The sequence below is a fragment of the Ahaetulla prasina genome, chromosome 3 (genome assembly GCF_028640845.1).
Source record: "Ahaetulla prasina isolate Xishuangbanna chromosome 3, ASM2864084v1, whole genome shotgun sequence".
Lineage (NCBI taxonomy): Eukaryota > Metazoa > Chordata > Lepidosauria > Squamata > Colubridae > Ahaetulla > Ahaetulla prasina.
Window position 1 is genome coordinate 102,611,112 of NC_080541.1, and position 21,322 is coordinate 102,632,433.

At 45.8% G+C, this 21,322-nt stretch overlaps 2 protein-coding genes across 6 annotated transcripts in view; one reads left to right on the forward strand and one right to left on the reverse strand.

Moving 5' to 3' along the window:
* Positions 1-4,603, reverse strand: part of IRX2 (iroquois homeobox 2) — a 70,021-nt gene extending 65,418 nt beyond the window's left edge. Inside the window, exons 1-2 of one of the 5 annotated variants that reach the window (XM_058175467.1) lie at positions 2,549-4,602; positions 473-890 (exon numbers count right to left, since the gene is read on the reverse strand). In XM_058175467.1, coding sequence (XP_058031450.1) covers positions 473-890; positions 2,549-2,791 — 661 coding nt within the window. In that variant the 5' untranslated portion in view covers positions 2,792-4,602. The other 4 variants (XM_058175466.1, XM_058175465.1, XM_058175468.1 and 1 more) reach the window with 4 other exon arrangements.
* Positions 4,604-13,241: 8,638 nt separating this feature from the next.
* LOC131194451 (structure-specific endonuclease subunit SLX4-like) lies at positions 13,242-14,714 on the forward strand. Its single transcript, XM_058175470.1, has 2 exons — positions 13,242-13,526; positions 13,616-14,714. The coding sequence occupies exons 1-2, from the start codon at positions 13,271-13,273 to the stop codon at positions 13,918-13,920; spliced, it is 561 nt and encodes a 186-aa protein (XP_058031453.1). The 5' UTR covers positions 13,242-13,270; the 3' UTR covers positions 13,921-14,714.
* The last annotated feature ends 6,608 nt before the right edge of the window (positions 14,715-21,322 follow it).

Sequence of the window (21,322 nt, forward strand, 5' to 3'; positions counted from 1 at the left end):
GGCTCGCCAGGCCTTAAAGGGGATGCCACCCTCCGCAAGGCCCTGGTCTGGTTCAAGAGAACGGTCGCGGCTCATCTGGCCGGAACTAGGCCGGGAAGAATCCCGCGGAGCGGCCTCCCCTGGGCTTCCCTCTTTGCGCCTCTTAGTCGTAAGGCCGACCTTTTCTGCCGCCTGCAGACACTATGTTCCTAAAGCTTTTGGAAATGTAGCGTAAGGACACCGGCATTGCTACCATTATTCCTCCAGCTCTTCTAGACTATGCAGTAAATGAGGCCCTACCGGTGGGAGAACATTAAAGTACAAAAACTTCCGCTTAGTGGTGCGCTGATTGCGGTGTGTGTGTGTGTGTTGTCAACTAGACTGGAGAAATAGACGGCCGCTAACCCGGCTGTGTTCTTGAACTCAAAATGGAACGGTCCCGAAACAGGCTGCCAGCCGCCGGCGCGTTCTCCCCCCCACCTCCAACTCTCACCTTCATCCTCCGCCGACGTTTCGTTGCTGTCCCGTCCTTTGTCCGAGCCGGTCTCCTCCTTGCTCCGGATCCCGCCGCTCTCCCCTTCCAGGTCCTCGTCCTCATCCTCGCTCTTGTTGCGGGGCGCCCAAGTCATCTTGTTCTCCTTCTTGAGCCTCCTGCGGGCGTTGGCGAACCAGGTGGAGACCTGCGTGAGGGTCATCTTAGTGATAATGGCCAGCATGATTTTCTCGCCTTTAGTTGGGTAGGGGTTCTTGCGGTGCTCCTGCAGCCAGGCCTTCAGCGTGGCCGTGGCGTCTCGCGTGGCGTTCTTCCGGTAGGCCGGGTCATTTAGCTGATAGGGGTAGGCTGGGCTGCCGTAGGGATGGTAACTGATGGCCCCGCTCATGCCCGTCGTGTGGGCGTCGTAAGGAGAACCCTGCCAAGCGCCAAAGCAAAGTGTTTACTCAGCTATTTCTGCAGCTGGTGGTCGGCACAAATATATTATTATTAATAATATAAGCAAACAGAACAGTACTATATATAATGATTTATTTTTGGGGAACACTCCTACGCATTTTCCTTTATATATATATATATATAAAGCCGGGATAATATTGGAATCAGATTCCCTTCGCCTCCTGGAAAAACTGCTGAAATTTCCATTTAATAGTTTCAGTTTATTTAACACATTTGTTTATTTTCCTCTCTAAGACTTCTTTCTACTTTCCCCCTCCATGTCTACATGAATGGCTAAGATATTTTCCTTTTTGCTGGGGGGGGCGGGGGGGCGGGCGAGCGGGGAGGGAGAGATAGGAAGAGAGAGACAACAAAACCCCCCACTTAGCAATTCAGTCCGCTAATGCATTGCAAATCCAATTTGCAAACCAGGAGATATGCACCGTTTCGAATTGGTCAAATACGATATAATTAGCATTTTAATTCACCCTTTAAACGTTTAAATTACGCTGATTTAAAGTCTGCGTAATACGAGAGTATGGAGAAGGGAAGGAAATTAGTTGAGCAACTAGGTAAGTTTTATAGCCGGTTCAGGAAACAAAAGTACAATATGCTCCAAATCTACCTAATGTTCTTAAATAATCCATGGAGGAAAAAAAGAAAGACTTGGCAACTTGCGGGTGCTTCTCTTTTGCCACGAGAAAGTCAAACAGAAGAGCATTTGAGATGGGGCTCTCATTATCCTAAATAAAGATCGCCCGGCTGGGAGAAAAGGCGAAGGTTATGGGAGAGAGAAAGGGGGAGGGAGAGAGGGAGGGAGGGAGGGAGAGAGAGACTCCAGCCAAAGACTCTGGATCTGATATCTTGTGTGTAGTGAAAGAAAAAGAACCCTTCGCCCCACTTTCCCAGGACCAATTGGCTCTGCTATCTTTAATCCTTCATCGGTTTGCAATAGCTACAAAATACGCACGAACGCCGACATTAACATACTTTGCAGCAATCGGGAACTGGTGGACGTCTGCCCGAAGCTGCGCGAAAAGAAGTGGGAGCGCGCGGGCACAAGCACATACACACACACACGCGCCCACACACGCCCCGGCTTGGGCTCCTTTAAATCAGTGAAACGTCGGCACTGTAAATTACACAATCAGAAGTAAAAGTGGAGACAAAAGAGACAAATAAGAAAAAAACTTAACAGAAAAACAGCGAAAACATAAAATAGAAAGGAAAATGGGAAAGCAGAACCCAAGGAGAAAAAAAAATACAGAGGAAAAAGGAGGAAGTTTTTTAAAAACGCGGGGATACAAAAGGGAAAGAAAAGGAAAAGAACCGAAGAAAGGAAAAGTAGAAAAGCAGGGAAAGGTGGCACAAGCGAAAGAACAAAAAAAAGAAAAGCTTCCAGAAAGAGAAAGCCGACGAGGGAAAGACAGCTGCTCCCTCCTTTCCTCGGTTCACACGGGGAGCTTAGCGCGGGGTACATTCGCACGATCCGCCAGCCTAGCCCAGATGGTCTCGGAGATTCGAGTGGGGGGAGCGATGGATGCGGAGGAGGAGGAGGAGGAGGAAGATGGAGGAGGCGGCGGCGACGGTGAAGGATGGCGCCGAGGCGGGTCGTTCGCTCGCTCGTCAGTTACCCACCATGTAGGAGGGGAATCCCGTGGCCGGGTCGGTGGAGTATTGAAGCGGGCTGCTGAAGCCGGTGGCTGCCGCTTGGGCCGTGAACGCCGCTGATCCGGGATAAGGGCTGAACGCCGAGCCCGAAGATGATCTGGCCAGCTCTTCGCTCCTGGGCGCCGCCAGCGCCGACGCCCCGTAAGCCGGGCAGGAGTAGAGCGCCAGCGAGCCCGGGGGCTGGTAGAGGTAGCCCTGAGGGTAGGACATAGCTGGCCGGCCGACTGTCAGCGGGCGGGCAAAAGGAACGGAAGCGGGGGGCCCCGGGCGGAGAGGAGGACGGCTGGCGCTTCAGCGGCTAAGCTGCTGCTGCGGCCGTGGCCGCGGCCGCCGCTGCTGCTGCTGCTGAGCACTCCGGCCGCGGAGGAGCTCACAGCGTCCGCTCCATAGGCAGGAGAAGCCGGAGCCAAAAGGAGAGCCGGGCGCGAGGCGGAGGAAAGCCGCTCGCTCTTTCTGGGCGCGCGCGCGCGCGCTCTTTCTCCTTCTCCTCCTTTCCCACGCAGAAGTCACCCACTGCTGCAGGAGGAGGAGGTAGCGGCGGTGGGCATCTGGGCAAGAAAGGCGCGCGGGAAGAAAGAGAAGAGGAAGAGGAGGCGTCTCCCCAAACCCCGGCAGGGAAGAGGTCAAAAAGAAGGGAGAGCGGGAAGAAAAACCAGCCTCGACCGGGCTGCACCGGGTAAGCAGTCTCCGCTGGCTCCGCAATTCTTCCCTCCCTCCTGCGCTCGTAGCCCGCCAGTAAGGCAAGGCGAGCTTTCCCCCCCAGCGCCTGCGACAAGTCTTGGATTTTGGAGCAGGCATAGGAGCTTGGGAAGGCGAGGAGTTTGTGGGGAAAGGAGTTTCGGAGGGACATTGGCAAGGCGAGCTGTCCGTCACGACGACTCATCTGCATATGCGGGAAGACACGCCCCTCGCCCGGCTCCTTCCCAGATGGAACCAAGGAGGGAAGGAAGGACTTGGGCGGGACTCTGGGAAAACAAAATAAAATGAAATCCCGCCCCCCTCCCCTCGGCGGCTGCGGCTCAGAGAAAATCGCGCGCGGCGGCTTGAGGCCCAGCGGCGGAGCGCAGCGGCTGCAACTGAAGAAGCTGGCCGGACGCCGAGCCACGAAATGCATTCTTGTCTTCCTCTCTCCACCCCCTCTGTCCCCCCCCTCCCAGCTCAGGAGGGTTATATAGCGTCACGTAGTTTCAAAGCTGCCCGCGAGGGAGGCAGGAGGCGTTGAGGGAAGGGGAGAAGAAGAAGGCCTGCCAGCCCGCTACCAAACTAAAGGCATTCCCCATTGGCACCAGGCTGAAGCTTTGACAATTGGCATGTGGCTTCGTTCCGTTGCAGACCAGCCCCGGATGAAGGCCTGCAACGGACCTCGCCTCCCCTAAATAAATAAAGGAAGGGAGACTTGCATTCGGGCGGGGCGGGGCGGAGACTCGCTGCAGTGCGAGAGACTTGCTCGTTGAGGAAATACCTCTGGGACCCAAGAAGTGTTTGGGACGCGTTTGACAGGCTGCAATCCTAAACCCAACAGAAACTCGAATCTTAAGCTTTTTGCCTCGACCACGGGGCAAAATTACACGGGGACTGCGTAAAGCCGAATCAAATTCCAGGTGTGGAGCGCAACTCCCATTTGGAGGACTAGGACACGTGCTTAGGGTAGGGTCAGGAAATCTAAACGAGCAGCAGTCGCAAAAACGGTCGGCGGAAAAAAAAAAACCGCAACCATTAATCTGAGTTTCATGGGAGCATAAGCGATGGTATTGGCAGGAAGCAGTCCCTATTCCAATGAAAAGAGAAGCTGTCTGTGCAATTAATCCGTAGACATTTTCTATTGGGACGGTTTTGTTTTTTTTAAAAAAATTCTAACCTCAAGTAATTCTTTCCAAAACCCCGCGCCCCCTCCAACGAAATTCTGCCAACCCCTGGTACTTTGGGGTAGCAAAGGAACTCCATCGCCTTCTATTTTATCACTGACCTCTTGGAGGATTTTTCTCACGCTGGAGAAAAATCTATGTGGTCGCTAAGAATCGACACAGACTTGGTGGTATATAATCATCGATGCGTTGGGGAAATCGGATAATTTGTGTTTGTGTGATTAATTTTGCGCACTCCGTTCTGCTACGTTTGCTTCAGTGGGATGGGTGAGGGGACTTGAGGTACCTGGTGGTCTTTCTTTCCATTTAGCCCGTTTTCCCTGCCGTCCGCATTCCATCCAGATTGGCTTGAAGGAAGAGCTCTTTACTCGAGTGTCGTCCTTACGGCCTGCCACATGCTTAAGCGCTTGGCCCTAAAAGCCACTCTGATCACTTAGCTGAAGCCCTCGCGGCATTGCCCTGAATTACGGAGTATAAAGAAATAGTTTAAAACGACTGGCGTTCCTCCGTGATTCTGCACAGGCACAACGCGAGGCAATCTCGATGGGATGTCTTTCCGCTCAGTGACTCAACTCAGGGTAAAGATCTAAAGAACACCGCAACATCCATCCCGCCTGGTCGCCGAAGCTGCTCGGAAGCAACAATTTGCTTTCATCATCCAGCAGATGGCGGGGAGGGTGACCTGAGGTTTCATGGGGGAAAAAAAAACCCTTAAAAGTGACAGGTGGATTTACAAATTGTGGCTGAAGCTTCCCTCGAGTCTGATCGATTACCGAATAGGGCAAATCGAATCTGCGCACTTGGGGGATTGGCACTAAAGTGGCTTAATAGCAACCTGCTTTCTAACTTCCCTGGAACCCAGTGCTTGGCACTTTCTGTCTCTGCACAAAAGCGGGAAATTTGGTTCGAGATGCGCTACCGACCATTCTTTTCCTTCGCTTCACACCCTTACATTTGACTGCTGGAAGATCGTTCTCACTTTTCTTTTGCAATGCAATGGTCAGGCAGTAAGTCCACCCGCTCATAAAATTGGTAGCTTGACATCTTATCTGTATTTTAAATATATGTAACCGCAAATATGCAATATTACCTGGATGAATGTAGACAAAACATGAAGCATAGCTCAGAGAACAAACTTTCTCCCATACCTAGAGTGCCTGCGATTTGAACGCTCTTTGGAATTAAGTCAACCTGCTTACCTGTCGATTATAAAGTTTAGGACCGAAAAGTCAAATGGCTGCCTTTGCCACGAGTTGTGGCCTCTACATGAGAGACCCCTGCCCCAACCTCCTGCCCCCCTCCTGCCTCCTTATTCTCGACGCCCTTGGCAAGCTGGCATTGCAAAACGAATTGGGACCCCCACGCAGCTTTCCATTTCTTTTCTATACTAAGCAAAAAGGAATAAGCCGCTCGTTTCTTTTATTTTCATTTTTGACACTTGGTAAAGGTATTCCAAATATTCGCCTTGAAATCTCCTCGAATTGGAGTCAACCGCCATGTGAGAAATGGGCTACAAAGAGGAACGTCCTTGTCCTTTCCCTCTAAGAATTACCGAATATGATAATTAGAATCAAATACAATTGGAGGAGGGGAGATGCGATTATCTTCATCGTCACCCTGGCCAGCAGCCCAAAGTCCTTCACCCAGAATGGTTTTCCCCATTGCTTCCTCTGGTATATTGGACTACAATTCCCATCATTCCTGTTCCTGCTGGGTATTGGTGCAGGATGGGAATCAAATTATGATGAAACATGTGCGTGGAGGGGCGGCGGAAGAAGGTTAGCGAGGGTGGGTTTAGGAGCAGGTTCCAGCGATTCCCGACGGATTTTTCTGCTAATAATGTGTCTGAAACTGGATTCTTACAGTCACCGGGCTCGCAGTGGGAGATGGGATCGAAACATATCCCGGGTGTAGCAAAGAATTATCACTACATTAAAGGGAATAATCAAAGAACACCCCCCCCCCATAATATCTAGACAGTTTATATATCCCGTGTCATGTTCGTCTTCTTTTCTCATTATTTTGCTCTTCCTCCGAAGAGATAATGTTGCTTTTCTTGCAAAAAAAGAAAAAGGAAAAAGAAAGAAATAAAAGAAAAAAGAAAAGAAAAGAAAAAAATGGGGGAAGGGTGGTGGTTGAAGGGGGCGGAGGTGGAAAGCGGCTAGTTTTCCAATAAGTACTTAATGAATAGAGCATTACCATTTCAAAAGGCGATCGCTTGCTTTGGGGTTGATTTGCATAATTTTTCTATGGCTTCAAAACAGCAACACTACGTTGTTGCCATGCATTTCCAAACGCAAGCAGAACGCAGGCGGTGTGACAAAGAAGATTCCCCACCCCACCCTACCCTCCGCTCTCCCACCCACCCCCCCGCGTTTGACTCCGGGGAAGAACTAACCGGAGCGTTTAGCTATAAACGGGACATTTGGTCTTGTTTCGGAGACTGTTTACTGTAATTCTTTCTCTCCCGGAGTTGGACTGTGCGGGTTTGTAAGGAAACGGCGCGTTAATCTTCCATCTCCCACGCTTTCGGGGAATTTTCTCTTGAATGGCTAGTTTTTATTTATAAAAAAAACGCAAAACAAAACCCTACGGCCTCTTCGAGGCTTTAATTTCTCATTCCGCTATGATTATGCACCCCGTCTTTCCTTTTCCTTTCCAAAATTCGCGTAACAGGCAGCGTTACACTTCAGGGCCGCCTTTCGTGCGTCTATTACTGCTAATAAATGAAAGAGATGCAAAGCGACCACAGACGCTTCGACCTTGCCAGGAGGATCCTTGTTATTTATCTAAATATTTGTTTCTTAGCAGAGGACATTCGCCTCGTGCTTCTAAGCGCAATTAAGCGAATATCCAACATTTCTCACGGTGCACTTTAGCAGAATTGAAGAAGGCGCAGCAATCCATTATTTCTTGTCGATCAGATCTAGAAATAAAATCTAGGGCTGGGTGGAAGTACTAAGCTCCTTTTCCCAATAATTCATCCGCTCTCTGGATGACTTTAGAGCCATCCCAAGTATGAGTGTCTATAACTGGATGCAGCCAAAGTACTTAAGATCTCTTTAAATCCCATTGATTTCAGGTAGGGGAGAGCTGACTTAACTCTCTGCCACTAGGATCAATGGGATTTAATAATGCAAGCTGAAGATGGTCTGGGAAGACCGTCTCGTGGAAATCAATGTGGTTTATTTTGAAGGGTATCTGCTTGAGATCGGCCTCTGGAAAGAATATCAGGATCGTGCAGTTTGAGTGATTTGATTGGCCTTGATTAACAATATAGTCTTCTGTAATCTTCTCTGTGTTGGCCAAACTAGGAATACATCCCACTGAGCTCAATGGGGTTTGCATCTCTGTAATAGATCTGTATAGCGAGGCGCTGTTAATTCCCTGAGAAAATTTTGGATGAATCTGAAAGAAAAGGCAGGTAGGACTTGCTTCACTTATGAGACTGGGTGTCCCCTTCTCTCAGTGGGATTTTGAAGTGTACTAAAGGAACTCTTGCAAGCATTCTCTCTCTCTCTCTCTCCCTCCCCCCCCCCTTTAGTTATTTCTTATCTCAGCTAATCTTTCCTAGATAGTGTGAGCTGCGGAAGTGGGTGACATAGTCCAGGATGAGTCTTGCCAACCTGATAGCTTTCAGAGAGGATGGTTGCAGCGTCTGGGAATCATGAAACTGCAGGCCAGGTTTTCAAGAAAATCCGCAGGTGAAAATGTCTAACTTCAAAATTTGGCTCCCAATTCTAGTCCCAGATAACTCAACCCAACTACAGATGTTAAATATCTCAATAGTATGGACATCCATGGTACATCAGAGTAAATATAATTCAGGGTGTAGGGCTCAATCCAATGCATACTTCCTTGGGTGTAACATTCACTGAATACAATGAGATAGCCAGTGGCATCCAATATAATTTACATGCTAGTAAATCTCTTTGAAACAAGAATCAGACTTCCAAGTAAATATAATTACAATCATCCTGGAGAAGCACAGTGCAACCCTTCAAATGTTTACCTAGAAATTGCGTTTGAGCTAGGCATGTGGGCAAAGGGATTGCACTCATATTTGCAAGCCCCATGCTTTAGAAGCAGCCGTCTCCATTTCCAAACTGGATCACCCTAATCATCATCACGAACAACTAGAGGAATCATTTCAAGGATCAGTGGGTCACAGAGATGTTAGTGAGGTGAGAGTGCAAAATTCTTGTCTTGTGTTGAAGATGTTCAAGATTACATTTCAATTCCAAATCATCATCCAGGCTATTTTAATAGCATTTGGATAACAATACTTTATAATGCTTTATATTCATGTTAAAGATGTTTCTGAAGAATGTGATCTGAATTATAGTACTGTGTGAAGAAAGAGGATATTTTCTCCTCTGCACTACCTTCCCCAAGCATTTAATGTAAGGAAAGTTCAGTCATTCTTATTATGACCCGGCAAAGTGCCTCACAAATGATCAAATTTGCCTTCAAACAATACCTGTCGAAGTGGAAATAAATACAATGGTTCCTAATTCCAGCTGTATTGCTTAGCTTAATTGAGGCACTGCAATCTCCTTAAATATACGTTTAGCCTAAACACACTTGCTATTTATGCATGGTTACCTCAGGGCATGTATCCGTAGTGCCCATCCCTTTAAAAGCAGCTACTGCAAGAAAGCTAGCTTCATGATGTGTAAGTTGCTGGGATGAACTCAGGTGATCTGTGAGGGTTTAGCCTTAGTGGCTCCCTTTAGACTCACTATTCTAAAACTCACTATTAAAAGAGGTCCCTGCAGGGATGGGCCTCCAAGGGTAATATTCACAGCAAGGACTTCCGCACAACAGTATTCAGGGGAGTCACAAGATCACAGAAAGCTTCGGCCAGCTCTGAGAAATCTAAGATGCACGTGTGAACCAGCCACTTTGTTCCCTTAGGTGGCAGCAAGTCCCTTTAAATTCAGAACTTAATCTCTCCTTGATGTTATCAGGACTGTCCCTGCAGGCTGCGATCCTTAGAGGTAAAAAGGTTTCCTTCTAAGGAAATTCCATTGCAACAAATTAGGTATTTTTAACTAAAGAAATGACTGTCCTGCAGCCAAATTGGGCTGCGGATGGTGCTGAACTGATAGCAGCTCTGCAGGCATCAAATCAATGCCAATATATATTCACAATTATTTGAATGTATCAGATTAGAAATTTTAAAAGGCCACTTGGGCCATGGTTTACTGGTTTACTGAAGCGGGTGTAAAGGAAGTTCCATTTAATTCAGCCTTCCCAGACTGTCCTTCCCAGATGGGTTTGACAATAGCTGTAACAGCGAGCAAACCCAATATCATGCTGTATGTGAGTGATGGGGACTGTAGTCAAACACTTCCAGAAAAAACACAGGGCTAAGGAAATCAGGCTTGGTTCAAAGGGAAGCTGTTTGGATCTCAATCTGAAAAGCCGTTTTGCTTACAGGACCCTGAAAGATTCAGTCTGCAGATGATGGGACAACTAATCAAAACTCTCAAGTAGATACCTTAGAAAACTCTGGTTTTGGACAACTTCTCAGAAACAGAACCAGTCCTAACACCACCAACAGTAAACTCCCCAACAGCAAAATGGGTTAGGTGTAAGGAAAGACAAGTTTTGATTTATTTATTTATTTATTTATTAGATTTTTATACCGCCCTTCTCCCGAAGGACTCAGGGCGGTTCACAGCCATAATAAAATAGAACAATATACAATTAAAACAACAATTAAAAAACTTATTATATATGGGCTGAGATATAAAGCAATATCCTATTAAAATTAAACTCTCTAAAAATATAAAATTATAAAATTTAAAAATCACGAAGCCAGTCCCGCACGGATGGGTCTTGAGCTCACGGCGGAAGGTCCGAAGGTCAGGCAGTTGACGTAATCCAGGGGAAGTTCATTCCAGAGGGTAGGAGCCTCCACAGAGAAGGACCTTCCCCTGGGGGCCGCCAGCCGACATTGCTTGGCAGACGGCACCCTGAGAAGCCCCTCTCTGTGTGAGCGTACGGGATGGTGGGAGGTATTCGGTAGCAGAAGGCGGTCCCGTAAGTACCCTGGCCCTAAGTACCCTGATGATGATGATGAATAATGCTGATGCGAAAGTTTTTAGATAGACTGTTCCAGTGCTAAGGAGGTTACAGTATTATATCAGGCAAGCAGAATCCCTGCCCGCCCCCATCCATTGTCTGATACAACTAACCCACCCCCACCAGGAATGCTAAGTAAGTTGGATGGATTAGGTTGTGTGCACATGACAAATCAAATTCTGCCTGGCATGCTGCCCTTCTTAGGCTTCCCAGTAATCAGAATTGAGCACTTCATTAGTTAATTTTGCATAATTGAAGGTTGCACAGAGATTGCAAACTTCTGGCATCCATTTTGTACTCCTATCAAGGCTCCACCCAAAGCAGACACTTAATTCCTTGTGTTATGCTTCTGAAGTGTTTTTACAAATCTCATTGCAGACTCATTGAATTTAGTAGGCCTATTTCCTGCTAAGTCCACCTACCACTACTTTAAGCATGTTTATCTAGTATATTCCACTGTATTCATTTGATCTCCTTTTCATAAGTCTTAATGAGCACACACCAAGAGCCCTCCAAATTAGATCAAAAGTCTATTTGTAGCTCCACCAAGCATGTTTACTAAAGAACAAGGCTTATTTCTAAGTACAGGTATATAAAATGGTACTGTTAATCCAGCGCTTGGTTTCCAAAAGCCTCTGGAAAAAGCCAAGTATGAAATGTCTACTTTTTATCTCCAGCATAGATACTCTGCCTCTAAACAAGGGGACTCTGTTTATATTTTTTTATACTTGCTTAATACAGGGGTCCCCAATCCCCAGTCCCCGGTCCATGGATCAGCACTGGTCTGCGGCATGCCAGCAACGGGTCTAAAGCCCCATCCATGAGATGCAGGCAGCATGCAAAACCATGCTCCCCCTAGTCCGTGGAAAAATCTTCCTCCATGGAACCTGTCCCTGGTGCTCAAAAGGTTCGGGGCCGCTGGCCTAATATCCTTTTCAAAGCCGGAATGAGAAGCCAGAAGAGAATTACACAAATTATGATTTTGCTAAAATAGATCTTCCTTTTGTTTGCATGGTAGGCATAAATCTATTTTTGACCAGTTAATTTAAATCCAGTGACCCCAGGCTATGGGTTAGGAAAGGGAAGCCCCATAGATATTTCTGTCCTACTGTTGAGTATCTCTAGATAGGTTCAGGACAATTGATACCCTTTTCCTTTCTTTCATATAAGGAACAGCTTGCTCTCTCCCTCTGGCCTTTTCTTCTTCCTGACTAAATTTCACTTCCTCTTTTTCCTCTTTTTTAAAGCTAATAAAAACTGAGCTACCGTCCCTTCCATGCCCTCTTTTAGCTCCACCAAGTTCATTGTTTGTATAGTATGTCAGAACCATTCTCTAATGTCTTGTTTTATCTTTTCTCACTCTGTTTCAAAGTGGCCATTTGACAGGATTATCATCAGAAAAGTGAACTAAATATTAAGGCAAAATAACCCTTCAGCCCCACTAAAAAGATGCCAATGAGCAGAACTGGATCCTTGGTTGTCATTGTCATCTTCATCATCATCATTGACGATAAGTCCTAAATCTGGATGATTCATCCACAGCTGAGCTTTAATAAACGGCTTTCCAAATCTTTCTGCAAGCCCATATCATGTTTGGGTTAATTTTTTTTTTTTTTTTACATTTATACCCCGCCCTTCTCCGAAGACTCAGGGCGGCTTACAATGTATAAGGCAATAGTCTCATTCTATTTGTATATTTTTTTACAAAGTCAACTTATTGCCCCCCCAACAATCTGGGTCCTCATTTTACCTACCTTATAAAGGGTGGAAGGCTGAGTCAACCTTGGGCCGGGCTCGAACCTGCAGTAATTGCAGGCTCTGTGTTTTTAATAACAGGCTTCTCTATTGCCTGAGCTATCCCGGCCCCTATAATAAATCCTAATCTCCTAAATCAACATAAAAAAGTCACAGACACAAAGCAAAGTAGGGGAAGAGTGAGTGGAAGGTGAAAGGCATTTCTCTACCTATCCATTGACCTCAGCAGAATACTCAATGTGCCCCACTGTTGCTAATGACCGAGGTGGATCTGGTGAAGACAAAGAAGGTGGTGCGGGCATTTCCCCCTTATACCCATACCTTCAATAAAGCTGGTGATTTCCCCAATGTGAGCATCATGCAGGAGCAGCACAGAAAGGAGGAGGAAGTGAGGGACTTCCTCCTCCTTTCTGCCACTGAAACTAGGAATACCTGAAAGCTGGGTGAGGAGGGCCCAGAGTGTGTGATGGAAATGTGTTTTGACCTAGGCTTCCTTAGAAATTAAACAGCACAAACAGAGTCCCGCAAAACCTCTTTTATTTATACAACTGTACATTACTTTCATTTACAGCAGGGGTGTCCAAACTACGGCCCGCGGGCCAACTGCGGCCCGCGGGTCAGTTTTTATTGGCCCGCAGCAAATTCTGAAAATATAATTGAATATGGCCCGCACATGGCGCTTGAGCTCAACTCTGTTGCACTTCTCAACCAGCCCCACTACTAGAAACTCAGCAGCCGCCTGGGGCTGCCGCCTTCACCATTCTGCCCAGCTTCCCAGGTGGGGTGGCCTGGTGCAATAGAAGGTTGCGCAACGTCTCGGGTAAAATATGTAATAAAAATCGTAGATGGCTCCTGTTTCTGTACGTGACTCTTCCGTCCCGGCGCGGGGCTGTTGCAAAGAGGGTTGGGGCAGTTCAGCCGCCGAGCAGCAGGGGGAGCTCGCGCAGCGACGGAAAGCAGCTACGCAGGCGCCACCAAAATGGGCGACTCTGAGGATGAATTTCGGTGGCGGGATCCGCTGGGGCGGCGGCGGGGGGAAGCGGCGCGCGGGATAGGCACAGGCGCTGCTCCCGCCGCCGCCCCGTCCCCCGTCCCCCCAGAGCGCGGACTGAAGCGAGGCGGTGCCCCTCGGCTGCCCGGGAGGAAGAGGCGGCGGGAGGCGGACGGAGAGCCGCTGGTGGTTCCGGCCAAGTCCCGCTCGGAGGCCGGGCCAGGCGGGAGGCGGCCCAGGGCTGGTGAGTCAGGCGGGAGGCGGGGAGTGGGGGGAAGAGGCTGAGGGGATCGCCGCCTGGGAGCCACTGACTGCCACCTGCTCTCCGCCTAGAGACGAAGGGCCACGGGAGGCCGCCGCCCCCGCTGCTGCTTCAAGGGCCGGAGGACGCCAGCCGCGGACTCGAGGCCCGGGCGGCCCTACTGCTTTTGGAGGCCCCGGCCGCGCCCCGCACGCCCCCGCTGCCCACCAGCCGCTGGAAAGGGGCCCCGGCTAATGCGAGGCCGGGCTGGCTGTGGGAGCTGAGCTCGTTGACGGGCACCCCGGCCGTAGCTCCTTGGGAGGCCGATCAGGTGCGTGGCTGCGGCGAAGCGTCGGGCTCTTCTCCGGGGTCCTCCCTTCCCCTTGGGGGCAGCTGAGCCGTCGCTCTTTTGCGGCGTTTCTGTCCCCGGAGCATCCCGAGGCCGAGTTCGCCTTCAATCCAAAGGACAGCATCACTGCTCCCACTGAGAGCAATGTTCTTCACATTATAGGTGAGTTAGAAATACACACAGTAATCATGTGTCAATATGTCACCTCTTGTGTGTGGCCCGGGCCACACATGAATTTACTAGGCTTATATACTGTTTGTTGTCCAGCCGCATGCCTTTCTGAATAATTATATTTAAAAATATTACATTAAAAATCAACATAACACAAACACACACGTACACAAACATAGAGATACACACGCACATATATATAACTCACACACATATAGTATACTTAAGCCTAAACTGTGCATAGGGACTACCCAGACGGCTGAAAAAAGTGATTTCTGACAGGTTCTCACACTTTTGACCAGTCCTCACACTTATGACCGGTCATCATTTATGCCTGTTGCAGCATTTTGTGCATAAGGACTACTCAGAGGGCTGAAAAAGTTATTTTTGACCTGTCCTCACACTTTTGACTGGTCCTCACACCTACAACTATCTTTACATTTTGCACCCTATCTTGTAACCGTGGTGAAGAGAAGCAGTTGTGAAATGAGTGATATGGTTGTTAAAAATGCTGCAATGGGCATAAATGTGAGGATGGTCATAAGTGTGAGGACTGGTCAAAAATTACTTTTTTTAGCCCTCTGAGTAGTTTCTATGCCCATAGCCACATCCACTCAGTCACATGAGCAGTTAGCCATGCCCACCAGTCACATGACCACCAAGCCACACCCCAAAATAAGCCACGCCCACAGAACTGGTACGAAAAAAAATTAGCGCCCCCCCCCGTTCAATGGTGTGGCCCAGGCCTTTGCTTATTTTTCTGTATTTGGCCCTCACCAAAAAAACTTTGGACACCCCTGATTTACAGTCTGCAAGGCTTGATAAACAGTCTTTCAGAGGAAGGTTATCAACACCCACCTATCTCACATGGAACGCTGCCAAAGAGCTAATTTCCAGATGCAGGGCAAGGCCACACTTGGCACAGAGTCACAAACAGAAGTTTCAAATCTTGAATCGGCCAGATGAACTAATTGCTTCCTGCAAAAGCTCATAGCCCATTCATTTCTCTTTTATGTCTTATGGGACAGGCCAATCAACTCCAAGCCTTACCCCCAAGTCGACCCTGTTTCTTTAATTGTTCCTGTCTCCTGTCAGGTCTGCGCATGCGCACACTGGGAATAGGCTCACTCTGTTCCTCTGCCTCACTGATGACTCTGGAGGCAGCAAAGAACTAGCAGATGGCCTTGGCCCCCTTTCTGCCTTCGACTCAGAGCCATCATCTGAGCCTTCCCCAGACTCCAGGACTGGCCCACGTTCCCCCCAACCTCCTCACTGTCCTAATCTGCTGTCAGCTTTGCTGGCCACTGGTGGGCCACAAAAAAATGGACCCTTCGGAGCCTTTGGCACTTTCTCAGGTTTCAGATGTCAGGCCTGCTTTGGCTCTTCTCTTGAGATCCTCATGGGACTCAGGCAGCAGCAGTGGAGGAAGAAGGAGACACACAACCCTTGCTCTCAGATACTCAACCTGTGGAGATGGATTTGGCCCCGGTTTCCTTCTTTCTGAGGCTGTTTTTGCTGTGGAACAAGCAAAAAACAGTCACATAATTCTTTATTTCATGTTCTTTTAACTTTGGAGATGCCCATCTTTGGATGGGTGGGTGCATAGCCAACAAATTAGCCTAGGAAAGCTCAATCATTATAAAATCAAACCTCCTTGCTTAGTGGTGCCTTGATCTATGTTCTTCTATGTTCTGTGATGAATGGATATTCTCCATGTCGATTAGGGATATGCTGAAAAGGGTCAAGAGGAGAAAACCAATTACCTTGCATCAGCAAGTGGCAGGCTAAAACATCTGGACAACACAGTTTAGCAGTGATTCAGAAGAAATGTAAGAGAGACTGCACAAGAGTTGGCAACATTGTTTTGTGCTGACTCAAAAATGATTGGAGAGCACTTTAACTCAGCAGTGGGAAAAAGCCCTCCATCTGAATCTCAAAATGAAGTTCTAGGGCAGTTTATAGAGAGACCTGTTGCAGCCGAGACAATCCAAAAGCCATTTTCTTACTAGTGATTTACAGCATCTGGTGACATTATCCAACTATGGCTCTGCCGATATATCAGTAATGAAGACAGGCTTTTTTATTGTCACAAGGATGGTTGGGTGATACTATAAGACGCTATAAATCACTAATGAGGAAATGGTCCAAGACTCCCCAGACTATAAAGTTTACACTGCTCTTGCAGTATACACTTTCATGGACTAGCGCTCACTTTATCAGATTTGGAAAAGATTCTCCCTGACCAGGTCTATAAACAGCATAGCTTCTTGCATAGAGTTGGCATCAGTCTTCTCAACTTGGCAGCCTCCAAAATAGTTAGACTACAATTTCCACTTTCCTGAGGTCACTCCCTTAATTGAAGTTGAAGGAATTGTCCTTCAACATATATGCAGGACGCAAGATTGAAAAGGCAAAAGAATGTTATAAGCAATGAGAATAAAATGAATGAATGAAATAACAACAGAATAACACTATAAAAATAACAGCGTTGGAAGGGACCTTGGAGGACTTCTGGTCCAATCCTCTGCTCTGGCAGAAAACCCTATGCCATTTCAGACAAATGGTTATCCAATCCAGGGGTGAAATACTCCTGGTTCGGACCGAATTGCCTGATCCGGTAGCAATGATGGCGGGTGGTTCAAAGAACCGGTAGCAAAAATCCCTGCCCCCCCCCATGGCCAGCTGAGCCACGGGATCATCAGAGGTGGTTTTTTTTTACTTTTAAAGCATTTTTTCTTCAGGCAAAAAAATGCTTTTAAAAGTAAAAAGAAGAACCTCTGATGATCGCGTGGCTCAGCTGGGATCATCAGAGGCTTTTAAAAGCATTTTTTTACAACCTCTTTGGCCGAAGAGGTTGTAGAAAAAGTGCTTTTAAAAGTTAAAAAAAAAGTTGGCCACGCCCACCCAGTCACATTACCACACCACCACCAAGCTACACCCACAGAACCGGTAGTAACAAATTTTACATTTCACCCCTGATCTAATCTCTTCTTAAAAACTTTCAGTGTTGGAACACACAACTTCTGGAGGCAAGTCATTCCACTGATTAATTTTTCCAACTGTTAGGAAATTTCTCCTTAATTCTAGGTTGCTTCTCTCCTTGATTAGTTTCCACCTATTGCTTCTTGTCCTGCCTTCAGGTGCTTTGGAGAATAGCCTGACTCCCTCTTCTTTGCGGCAGCCTCTTAGATATTGGAACACATATATTGTGTCATCCCTAGTCCTTCTTTTCATTAAACTAGACATACCAAATTCCAGCAAATGAAGAACAGTTATGCAAAAATGTATATACATTCCCTACCCTGATAATTCATTACACAATAATTGTGCATTAGATTAAAGGTGTACAAAATATCTTATGTTCAAATTATCCCAAGCTGAAAATATTTTATTCCAACTTGATAATAGGCTATACTAAGACACCAGAAGTGGTATGAGCTGTTACAATCTTGAAACAACAGTTGGAAGTTGCATCACTTTTGTATACCTGGGGTTTTCTGGTCCTCTTTATAAGATGTTTCTATAAAACTCCTCTCTGTTGTTAAGCCCTGGACCAGCTCTTTTTCCAGTTTTGCTTGTTTGTCTGTTTTCCAGCACTTGGTTAAAGACTTTCATTATTATTATTTCATTATTATTCTTTTTTATGGACTTTATGTTTTATAAGATGACTTGAGGGATATACGTATTTATAAAAATATAGAAGTCATTTTTGTGGGCAGCTTTCAATCTGGAATTTGGCAGGTAGCAGCCCAAGAATGATTTTTTTTTTTAAATTTCAATGTTTCTTCCACTTTCTACCCTAGAAAGTTCACTGGACACTTTTTTTTTTTGCTGTTTTCTGGGTATTTGGTAAAAAGGTGATTCTGGTATTTGAAACATAGTTATGAATAAATGCATTAATAAACGTATTCGCTTTTCAGGTGCTTCAGAAGTCTCCATTCTTTTTACTGTAATGGAATACTGTAATATAGCCCACCCTCCCTGGAAATTTAGTATTTTTAATACTTTAAGGACAGGTACTTTGGTGCTATAATATTTTTCATTTAGTCTACCAGTCTCTGCAATCTATATTACATTTATTTTTATGCTATAGTATAGCTTATTGATGTATTTCTTAAAATATTGTATTTTAGTGGGCATGCACTTTTAAAAGTAACATCTTAAAACAGCATGTTTCAGAAATATCTGAGCTGCATATTCTGTCCCATGAGATAAAACGGGAAACATATTTCATGTTTCCATATCCCGTGAATTTTACAAGTCAATGAAGAGCAATATCTTAGAACAGTGCTTCTGAACTTTGGTAACCTTAAGATGTGTGGATTTCAACTGCCCAAAAATGGTACCGGCTGGGGAATTTTGGGAGTTGAAATCACACATCTACAGTTGCTAAGGCTGAGGCAGACTGTCTTAGAGCAGATACAAACCTTAGGTTTCTGTCTGAATTATTGTTTGAGGTGTGTTTGTCTCCACATCTGCACCTTTTGATACAGTGATGGGACAGAGGAATAAGTAGAAAAAAGAAAGAATCAAGCTGTTAACTATGTGTGGGAGTAGCAGGTAGATGTGTAGAAATGACATTGGGTTTGTAGGAAACATAACGTTTTAATTAATTTCTTACAACACATTCAATATTTGCATGCTTATTATTTATTAAACCTATTGGGCTGCTCACTATGCAAAGTTGTTGGTCTTTTGGGGTTTTTTTGCATAGTTATGCTATAAAGTTTAATAACAAAAGCATTTTTCGGCATTTCTATGATTATATTTAAAGTAGTTAATAAAATACAATCTTAAATGCATGTCAGACTATCACAGAATCAAAGGCGGTGCTTTAAGATGCAAAATATTATTGTATTAAAATCTCAGTAAAAGAACTGCATGAGGGAAATCAATGGCTTCAGGTGGTTGTTTCTTTTGTTTCTCCATTTTCTTTTTCTCATAATTCTCAAACTGATTTATAATTATAGATCTATTTACATTTGGGACACTTTGATTCAAATTTACACATTATTCTCCTTGAACTCCATTTTCAATATGGATTATAATTTATTTTCAAAGGCATTTACCCACACTCTCTTTTTCTCTTTCTGTCCCTCCCTTCTTATCTCCCCCCCTTAACTCCTCTATCAGAATTAGTGAAAATGGAGGTATACCTTATGCAGCAACCTAATCTAAAATTTCTTCACTCACTAAAATCCTTGCCATCTCTAAAAATGTTAAACGCAGTTGACACCCATGAAAAGATAATTCATCCCAAAACTAAATGAATCACTCATATTAGATTTATAAAAAGAAAAGCTGAAATAAAATATAGTTATTCATATTTTAATTTATATAGGATCCCACTTCCACAGAATAGGATACTAGTGGCCACTGTCTGTATCTTTATTTCTTCATGATGGGGATATTGCTGCTTACCTAATGATTACAACAAAATACTAAGAACAAAAATTTGAAAACAATAGCTGCAACACAATGAAAGGGCATCTCTAAAACTCAAATCTCAGAAGGCCCGGGTGAAGGGGGACGGGGAAGTGCATCTTAAACAGTTTGCAAAACTGGGCTTGAGTAGTGCTTCCAGAAACACACAATTTTATTGAAGGAGTTTCTTTGCCAAAATGCTGCCACCTCCCCACATAAGACAGGGGTGTCAAACTCGATTTCATTGAGGGCCACATCAGGGTTGTTTTTGACCTTGGGGAGGGGGCAGAGTGGGTGTGGCCAGGGTGGGCGTGACCAGCTCGATATCAATCATGTCAGGGGTGCCTGTGGTGATTGAGCACTCTGCCAGAGAAATGGACTCCCGAGCTCCATTTTCAGCTGTGACAGCCTTCTGCAACTCTCTGTCAGTGAAAGCAGAGCTCGGGAGGGCCACGTCCGGCCTCCCAAACTCCAATTTCACTGGCAGAGGCACCACAGGCCTTGAGTTTCCTTCACTGTTTCCAGGGTGGTCCCACTGGCCAGATATAAGAACCCCACAGGCCAGATCCGGCTCCTGGGCCTTGAGTTTGACACCCCTGACCTAAGACATTGCTCATTAACAGCATCAAAAGCAAAAGCACCTCTTCAGATCTTGCTTAAAAATCAGGACATAGAAGAAGCAGCCATTATTTAGACTTCAAACTATATAAGCCAACACTGAAACCTTGGCAAGTAAACTCAAAAGTAAACAGTCAGCCAAAGCAGGTTACAATGAATAATTTTTCACTTCCATAGCTATCAAAAAGGGTATGTTGGGAAGGAGTTAAACTAATATTGCTATAACTTTCTCCACCCCATATCACCATGATGTCTAGCATAGAACATAAGAGTAACAAGGTTGAAATGGTCCTTCGAGGTCTCCTAATCCAACCACCTGCTTGAGCAGGAGACCTTGGCCTATACCATTCCAGAAAAAATGACTGTCCAGTCTCTTGTTGAAAACCTTCAGTGATGGAACATCCACTTCCGAAGCTAAGCTGTTCCACTGATTAATGTTCTCACTGTCAGAAAAGTTCTCCTTAGTTCCAGTTAGCTCTCTCTTTAGTGATCTTCCACTCATTACATCTTGTCCTGCCCTCATGTGCTTTGGATAGTAGGTCAACGCCCCCCCTTCTCTGTGACAGCCCCTCAAGTACTGGAAGACTGCTATCATATCACCTCCTTCTCTTAGCTAGTCTAGACATACCAGTCCCCTCAATTGTTCATCAGTTCAACAAATCGTTCAACAGATTGCTTATTCCAAACTTGGAATAAAATCTACAATTTCTATGCCTTTTCCTTGCTTTCAAGATCTGTGATTCATTCCAATCCTAATTGCCTTTCCAAACTGCCCAGGAGTGATGGCAGGGTCAGTAAGGACGCCGGAAAGGTTAAAGGTCTGTTCAAGAGAAGGCAGGCAGGAAATACAGCTATTCTCTGAGTGGCAGCAATAGAGACTCCAGGAGAGAGAATGTACGATGCTTGGCTCACCTCTCCTCCTTTTTACAGTGCCTCTGTTACGACGTCCTCAAATAAACATGCAGAGGACTACTGTTTTAAAGAGCATTACATAGCATATCTGTCTGTCCATCCCTCTATCAGTGAAGAGAATCTTAAATGTACAGCATCTTTAAATCTAAATGGCAAATCTGTCCCCATTGACAAACAGTGATGTTTGATACATTAACTGTAAGGCATACTAGATATTGAAAGCTTATAAAACATCATTTGTATTACTGTTGGTTTATTATGTTCTTCTTCTCCACCACCACAAAGAAAGTTTGCTTTTGGTTCTCACATCCCTTGAGAAGAAGGA